At 46.5% G+C, this 8,969-nt stretch overlaps 1 protein-coding gene across 1 annotated transcript; it reads left to right on the forward strand.

Moving 5' to 3' along the window:
* Positions 1-1,979: 1,979 nt before the first annotated feature.
* Positions 1,980-7,332, forward strand: LOC129457090 (alpha-tectorin-like). Its single transcript, XM_055228919.1, has 10 exons — positions 1,980-1,984; positions 2,248-2,310; positions 2,807-2,985; positions 3,416-3,544; positions 3,719-3,906; positions 4,312-4,463; positions 5,785-6,030; positions 6,124-6,277; positions 6,548-6,697; positions 7,306-7,332. The coding sequence occupies exons 1-10, from the start codon at positions 1,980-1,982 to the stop codon at positions 7,330-7,332; spliced, it is 1,293 nt and encodes a 430-aa protein (XP_055084894.1).
* Positions 7,333-8,969: the final 1,637 nt, after the last annotated feature.

Genomic DNA, 8,969 nt, shown 5'->3' on the forward strand with positions numbered 1-8,969 from the left:
CGTCTCACCCGTCCCACCTCTTTCACTCGTCCCACCTGTCCCACCCGTCCCATCCGTCCCACCCGTCCCACCTCTTTCACTCGTCCCACCTGTCCCACCCGTCCCATCCGTCCCACCTGTCCCACCTCTTTCACTCGTCCCACCTGTCCCACCCGTCCCACCTCTTTCACCCGTCCCACCTCTTTCACCCGTCCCACCCATCCCATCCGTCCCACCCGTCTCACCCGTCCCACCTGTCCCACCTCTTTCACCCGTCCCACCCGTCCCACCTCTTTCATCCGTCCTACCCGTCCCATCCGTCCCACCCGTCTCACCCGTCCCACCTCTTTCACTCGTCCCACCTGTCCCACCCGTCCCATCCGTCCCACCCATCCCACCTGTCCCACCTCTTTCACTCGTCCCACCTGTCCCACCCGTCCCATCCGTCCCACCTCTTTCACCCGTCCCACCCGTCCCACCTCTTTCATCCGTCCCATCCGTCCCACCCGTCTCACCCGTCCCACCTGTCCCACCTCTTTCACCCGTCCCACCCGTCCCACCTCTTTCATCTGTCCCACCCGGCCCATCCGTCCCACCCGTCTCACCCGTCCCACCTGTCCCACCTCTTTCACCCGTCCCACCTGTCCCACCAGTCCCACCTCTTTCACTCGTCCCACCTGTCCCACCCGTCCCATCCGTCCCACCCGTCCCACCTCTTTCACTCGTCCCACCTGTCCCACCCGTCCCATCCGTCCCACCTGTCCCACCTCTTTCACTCGTCCCACCTGTCCCACCCGTCCCACCTCTTTCACCCGTCCCACCTCTTTCACCCGTCCCACCCATCCCATCCGTCCCACCCGTCTCACCCGTCCCACCTGTCCCACCTCTTTCACCCGTCCCACCCGTCCCACCTCTTTCATCCGTCCCACCCGTCCCATCCGTCCCACCCGTCTCACCCGTCCCACCTCTTTCACTCGTCCCACCTGTCCCACCCGTCCCATCCGTCCCACCCATCCCACCTGTCCCACCTCTTTCACTCGTCCCACCTGTCCCACCCGTCCCATCCGTCCCACCTCTTTCACCCGTCCCACCCGTCCCACCTCTTTCATCCGTCCCATCCGTCCCACCCGTCTCACCCGTCCCACCTGTCCCACCACTTTCACCCGTCCCACCCGTCCCACCTCTTTCATCTGTCCCACCCGGCCCATCCGTCCCACCCGTCTCACCCGTCCCACCTGTCCCACCTCTTTCACCCGTCCCACCTGTCCCACCAGTCCCACCTCTTTCACTCGTCCCACCTGTCCCACCCGTCCCATCCGTCCCACCTCTTTCACTCGTTCCACCCGTCTCACCCGCCCCACCTGTCCCACCTCTTTCACCCATCCCAGTTTTGATCTGAAACCAAAATGATAAATAGAATAAAGTCTAAATAACTGCAGCTCTAACATTTACTTTTACTGGAACAGAACGACTCGGGCGTTTTAATCGTCCCGACTGAAAATGGGACAGAGACCATCCCGGGATGCACTCTGAGCCGAGTCCATGGAGGGGTCCAGATCGTTATCAGCGGAGCGGGTTATGAGGCCACACTGTTCTTCGACGGGACGACTCTCCTCTACGACTCTTCATGTACGATACTTTATACATATGTTACGACTCCTGATGCTGTCGGTGCTGAACAGGTTTTGAATTAATATGTTCCTCAGACAATTTAACGCTGTGGAACGAAACCACGGACGCATGTGATCAAAGTGATGTAATCCTCAACTCTGGGTCGCCAGGATCAAGGTGAGTGTAACGTCTGTGAGATTGTACAGTGCATTTTTTAAATACGCTAAATACAACAGCTCAAACTTAGAGGCATTTCAAGGCATCTCAGACGAGCTAAATATGAGGTAAATATGGAGTAAATATGGAGTAAATATGGGGTAAATATGGAGTAAATATGGAGTAAATATGGAGTAAATATGGAGTAAATATGGAGTAAATATGGGGTAAATATGAGGTAAATATGGAATGAATATGGGGTAAATATGGAGTAAATATGGCATAAATATGGGGTAAATATGGGGTATATATGGGGTATATATGGGGTAAATATGGGGTAAATATGGAGTAAATATGGGGTAAATGTGAGGCAGGCAGGATTACACATACGTAGTGTATTCACATACACTTGGTAAATACTTTATAGCGCGGTTAAAGGGAGGAAAGGTTTTAAAATTAGCTTCAATAATTAAAAAATCTAAATTTTGTTTTTGTCTTTAGTTGTGCCCGTGTGGTGAACGACTCTCGCGGAGATGGAATCAACTGTGAAATGATGAAAGAAAGGTAAATTTGATCTGAGGTCTAGACACAGGACCAACAGTAAATGGGACCAAAGTGTCTCCAGATGAGACACACTGCGGAGTCTGCGTCTCTACTCGAACAAAACTAACCCTATAATCAACCTAACCTGACCAGCCACGCCCTTCTACTTCCTGTTTGGATCCAGCAGGATGTAGAACCGGCTCATTTGTGTCACGTGTCTCAAATGCAGAAGACGTTTCCTCAACAAAACATCACTTGAGATAAAGGAGAGTTTGGTGCTTCCTTAGTGGTTCTAATGTTTCTCTGTCCTCTGTGTTTTTCCTGTTTTCATGTTTGTTTTTACCTAAACGGCGCATGCGTCTCTCTGTTTGTTTATTCCGCCTGTCACGCCCTCTGTGATCACAGAGACAGGACACAGTTCCAGACCCGCTTGTCTTCATAAAGTTCTATGAAAGCGTGTGGTTCAGATTCAGATTAAGACTAAACCAGGATTATAACTTCATGTTTTCTTTGGCAGGTGTAACGTTTTGTTGAAAGCTCCGTTCACAAATTGCAGTGTGGACCCTCAGCCCTTCATCACCGCCTGCACCAACCTCCTGTGTAACTACACAGACACAGACGGCCTCTTCTGCCACCTGCTGGACGCCTATGCTCGCTCCTGTGGCCTGGAGGACTGGGGAGAAGAGTTTGGCTGCTGTAATGGTTTATTTTGATGGATTATGTGAACAGATGGTCGACAGAGGCTTTTTGCTGAAGCTGAACACACATCATGGAAGTTGTGCAAATGGTAGTGAAGCTTCTTGGACTAAACCCTGACGTCGACACTTGTCCCTGTGATAACAAAAGACTTTAAATACATTTGTAGACAGACTGGCTCAGGATTTTCACTACATTTTGTAAAACTTTCACGGTGTGTGCTCAAACAGCCTCCTCTGCTCCTCTTCTGATTTTGGCCCTGGTTTTACGCTCTACAACTTCACATAAGAGTTTTTATGTATTTCTACTTAGTCCTACCACAGAAAATGAAAATACATTATTATTATTATTATTAATAATAATAATAATAATAATAATAATAATAATAATAATAATAATAATAATAATAATAATAATAATGTTTTTGCAGCGGACACTGGATGTTTTGAGAAGCAGTGTCTCTATGACAACGAGTTTTGTGGTTTGTCTCTCGGCGGTGACGCTCGATGTTTCTGTCGCAGCTCCTACGCTGCCCCCTACAGGGCTAATGGCACACTGGGTAAGTCACTTCTTTCCATTTCAAGTATGTTATTTCAAAAACTGTCTGTTATGCTACAGTGTTTTAATTATGGAGCAAGAATAAAATAGTAAAACATTAAACTTGACACTTGATGAAAAAAGCTTCTTAACAATAAAAAAATGTGAATTTACTCGTCCTTTGTTGATTTTACAGGAGATGACACTGTGTGTGTGTCTAAAAGTGCCTCTGTTTCTCTGGTGGGATGTCTCCTGGAGGAAAAAGGCATCGACATCCCGAGTCTGCGCCTGAACGACCCCAACTGCACCGGAGTCCAAGACCTTGCAACCAACAAGGTCACGTTCACCTTCAGCGACACAGACCACTGTGCCGCCAACGTGTCGGTAAGACAAGGGCTGGTCAGGGATTGGACCGGGACTGGACCAGGACTGGACCAGGGCCGGACCGGACCGGGGAAGGACCGGGGCCAGACAGGGACTGGACTGGGGCCAGACCGGGATTGGACCGGGACTGGATCAGGACTGGTCAGGGGTTGGACTGAGGCCGGACCAGGACCGGACCAGGGCTGGACCAAGACTGGACCGAGGCCGGACCGGGGCTGGCTCTTTTTTGGCTTGGCTTTTTTTTTTGGCTGTGTATATGTTTTTGTTTGTGATTATACTCCTTGTGAGTCTCCTCCCTGACAGCGTCTTCTCAAAGGGAGCAGGGGGCGCTCTTTCACTGAAAGTTACTCAGTCCCAGTAAAAACATGATGAAGATGTGACTCCTTTTCACGGGTTTGTGTTCAGATAAATGGCAGCAGAATCATTTACGCTAACACGATCATGACGCCTGGAGACACCGGGGACATCATCAACAGAGAAGACCAGCTGTCCATCCACTTCTCCTGCACCTACGCCCAGCCACAAGTCCAGACCATGTCCCTGAAGATCCTGGACAGGTGACAAATCTTTTGAGATCTAGGGCGACGAAGGCGTTAGTGGGTGAGCCTCTGGTTCAAACGCCCAGTGCCTTTCGTTTACAGTCCATTTTGTGTTTACTTCACTCTTGGTGGTGGGGGTCAAACTGACGTCATCGTCCAACCAACTCCCACCAACACCACATACACACTAGACAATATTAGCAAAGTGTCTTACCTAAGGACACAACACCACCACAGCCATAGCTGCCCCGGTGTAGTGTCCCATCCAAGAACAAACCAAACCCCAACCCTGACTCTGACCCAACCCAAGATCAAGCACTGACACGTCAGGAGTGTGAATTATATTTAACTTTATCTGAGTTAATCTTAGTTAAAAATAAAACAGTGTGATGTCCTTACATGTGTCCTTACATGTGCCCTTACATGTGCCCTTACATGTGTCCTTACATGTGTCCTTACATGTGCCCTTACATGTGCCCTTACATGTGCCCTTACATGTGCCCTTACATGTGTCCTTACATGTGTCCTTACATGTGCCCTTACATGTGCCCTTACATGCGTCCTTACATGTGTCCTTACATGTGCCCTTACATGTGTCCTTACATGTGCCCTTACATGTGCCCTTACATGTGCCCTTACATGCGTCCTTACATGTGTCCTTACATGTGCCCTTACATGTGCCCTTACATGTGTCCTTACATGTGTTCTGACATGTGTCCTTACATGTGTCCTTACATGTGCCCTTACATGCGTCCTTACATGCGTCCTTACATGCGTCCTTACATGTGCCCTTACATGCGTCCTTACATGCGTCCTTACATGTGTCCTGACATGTGTCCTGACATGCGTTCTTACATGCGTCCTTACATGTGTCCTTACATGCGTCCTTACATGTGTCCTTACATGTGCCCTTACATGTGTCCTTACATGTGTTCTGACATGTGTCCTTACATGTGTCCTTACATGTGCCCTTACATGTGTCCTTACATGCGTCCTTACATGTGTCCTTACATGCGTCCTTACATGTGTCCTTACATGTGCCCTTACATGTGTCCTTACATGTGTTCTGACATGTGTCCTTACATGTGTCCTTACATGCGTCCTTACATGCGTCCTTACATGTGTCCTTACATGCGTCCTTACATGCGTCCTTACATGTGTCCTTACATGTGTCCATGTGCGACGTCCACAGACATGTCTGTGTTTTTATTGTCCACACACATGTGTATGATCCATAGTGCTGGATGAGCGGCGGATGAGCAGCAGTTGACAGATTTGAATGTTTCTTTTAGTATAAATTGAATCCAGACATTTGAGGTGGTGTTTGGTGTTTGTGCAGCTCGGTGGTCAAAGTGATCGACGCTGGAGAATGGGCGTATGTCCTTAAGATGACGGCCTACACGGATGTGAATCTGCTCTCAGCCCTGGACTCTGGCACACAACTGCACCTGAACGATTACCTCTGGATCCAGGCGAAGGCCACAGAGGTGGACAAACAGCTCATGGCTCTGGTCATCGAGGACTGCTGGGCGACCAAGGAGGCCCAGGCCAATGCCACCCAGAGATACAACCTCATCAGCAACGGGTGAGTCCAACTGTAGTTGAATTTAGTCCTGGTTTAGGTCCAATTCTGGAGTAAATCTGCACTAAACCAGCACTAACTGTTGTTTCTTTGCAGCTGTTCTGATGAGGAGACTGTGACTGTGGTTTCTAACGGAGAAGGTCTGGCCAGTGTCTTCTCCCTCAGGGTGTTCCAGTTTGTGGGCAGCACCACAGATGTTTATCTGCACTGTGACACCAAACTCTGCCTCAAGTCTACGAACTGCACCAAGGTATTTTAGACCTGGTTTAGACCTGGTTTAGTCCTGGTTTAGTCCTGGTTTGGTCCTGGTTTGGTGGGACAGTGGGTCTTTGTTGTCTCTACTAACATTAGATTTTCCTCTGTTCTTCCAGACCTGCCCTCCATAAACATGGACTGCAGAAATCAGGTGAGCTCCTCCCATGAGTCCCTCTTTAGTCCTGGTTTAGTCCTGGTTTAGTCCTGGTTTAGTCCTTCTTGCTCTTTTGTTTATTTATTTACTATTACAGGGTTGTTTGTGAAGACGGCGTTGGACGGCGTTGGACGGCGTTGGACGGCGTTGGACGGCGTTGGACGGCGTGGGACGGCGTTGGACGGCGTGGGACGGCGTTGGACGGCGTGGGACGGCGTTGGACGGCGTTGGACGGCGTGGGACGGCGTGGGTCTTGTCGAGGTGGTGGAGGAAAGGATGAAAAGTTTTGGCATTTTTAAATTTCATTTTATGGTGATGGGGATTTTGGATTTGTTTTTTTGATTCAAAGTCAATGTTGAAACAGAATATTTACTCAAAATATGAAGGAAACGTGAGCGGGGCAAGAAAGAAAAAGCGGGTTTTGGAGGTTTGGAAGTTTCCATAATTAATCATTTAAAAAGAGTGAGTGAAAACTGAACACACAAAAGAAGCAAACACCTTTATGATGTGAAATCCATTTACAAATTTTATATCTTTGAGTAAAAATGTGTTCAGTTAAGTTTATTTGAGCTGTAGAAAAATCCCCCGTTTCCACAGGGTTTAGAGCGTTTGTCAGATGAATCAGGTTGGACGACTTTAAAGTGCAGTGATTTTGGTGACTTCTTTGTCCATCACCACCAGGGGGCGATGTTTAAATGTGCAGTTTGACGTTGTCCTGAGTCAAGTCATATTTTCCTTTGATAAAAATGTTTCTAGATGGAAATTTACAAATATGAAACACAATTCTTGGAAACTCTTGGGGGTGAAATATACGTAGATAAACGGGTGAATACTTGGAGCATATGTTTTTATGTGATGTGTTTCTGCAGACTCCAGTGAACAGCATGTCCCTTTGACCATAGGGTGACCAGTTTGATGCTGATTCCACTGTATTGTGTTAAAGCAATAAAGACACATCACATATATTGAGATGTATTGTTTTATTTAAACAGATCAACTTCTTTTATTTCATTTTGAATGTCCAAATATTATAAAATGTAATTGTTTATCCTTCTGTTTATAAAGTACAAGCTGAGATGAGTTAAATGTTCAGAGGCGTCAGGTCAAGTAGAAATAATAAGGTTTAAGACATTCTCCCAAAATGTGATTGTGTTTAAATATGTGAGCTCTGTGTGTCCAGACTCTGTGTGTCCAGACTCTGTGTGTCCAGACTCTGTGTGTCCAGTCTCTGTGTGTCCAGACTCTGTGTGTCCAGTCTCTGTGTATATATATATATTTATATATACAGTCTATGCTAGCAGGTTATCTTGGTGCATTTATATAAACAGTAGTTCCAATGTGCTGCTGGTTGGAAAAGCCGTGCTCTCCTTGAAGTGTCGCTCACTCAAGACAAGATCTGTGCACAATCTGCTCACGATGAAAAAGGATCGACTCTATGAATGCAGTTTAAAAATACTACAGCCAAAGGAGGGCGCTGTAGTGCCCAATTATCACGAAAAAACCTTAAAATGGAAATGAAAAACTCTTGTGACTTGAAAGCTGCATTGTTTAATTTTCAGAAAGAGAAAGTAAACTTAAATCTATTTGACTTGTTCCTAAAAACTCGAAAAAGTTGAGGAAAAATAACTGTGAACCACCTTGTAAAATCAAATATACAGTATCAAGAAGACGACTCTATCGTCTTTTTATGTCACTTTATTTGTACAAACAGAAACCAATGAGAAACCAGACTGTTCAAACACAGAACAACACAAACAAACAAACACACACCTGCACAGGTCCATTTAAAACATTAAACACAAACACACACCTGCACAGGTCCATTTAAAACATTAAACACAAACACACACACCTGCACAGGTCCATTTAAAACATTAAACACAAACCAACACACACCTGCACAGGTCCATTTAAAACATTAAACACACAAACACACACCTGCACAGGTCCATTTAAAACATTAAAAACACAAACACACACACCTGCACAGGTCCATTTAAAACATTAAACACAAACACACACCTGCACAGGTCCATTTAAAACATTAAACACAAACACACACCTGCACAGGTCCATTTAAAACATTAAACACACAAACACACACCTGCACAGGTCCATTTAAAACATTAAAAACACAAACACACACACCTGCACAGGTCCATTTAAAACATTAAACACAAACACACACACACCTGCACAGGTCCATTTAAAACATTAAACACACAAACACACACCTGCACAGGTCCATTTAAAACATTAAACACACAAACACACACCTGCACAGGTCCATTTAAAACATTAAACACAAACACACACCTGCACAGGTCCATTTAAAACATTAAACACAAACACACACCTGCACAGGTCCATTTAAAACATTAAACACAAACACACACCTGCACAGGTCCATTTAAAACATTAAACACAAACACACACCTGCACAGGTCCATTTAAAACATTAAACACACAAACACACACCTGCACAGGTCCATTTAAAACATTAAACACACAAACACACACCTGCACAGGTCCA

The sequence above is a fragment of the Periophthalmus magnuspinnatus genome, chromosome 18 (genome assembly GCF_009829125.3).
Source record: "Periophthalmus magnuspinnatus isolate fPerMag1 chromosome 18, fPerMag1.2.pri, whole genome shotgun sequence".
Classification (NCBI taxonomy): domain Eukaryota; kingdom Metazoa; phylum Chordata; class Actinopteri; order Gobiiformes; family Gobiidae; genus Periophthalmus; species Periophthalmus magnuspinnatus.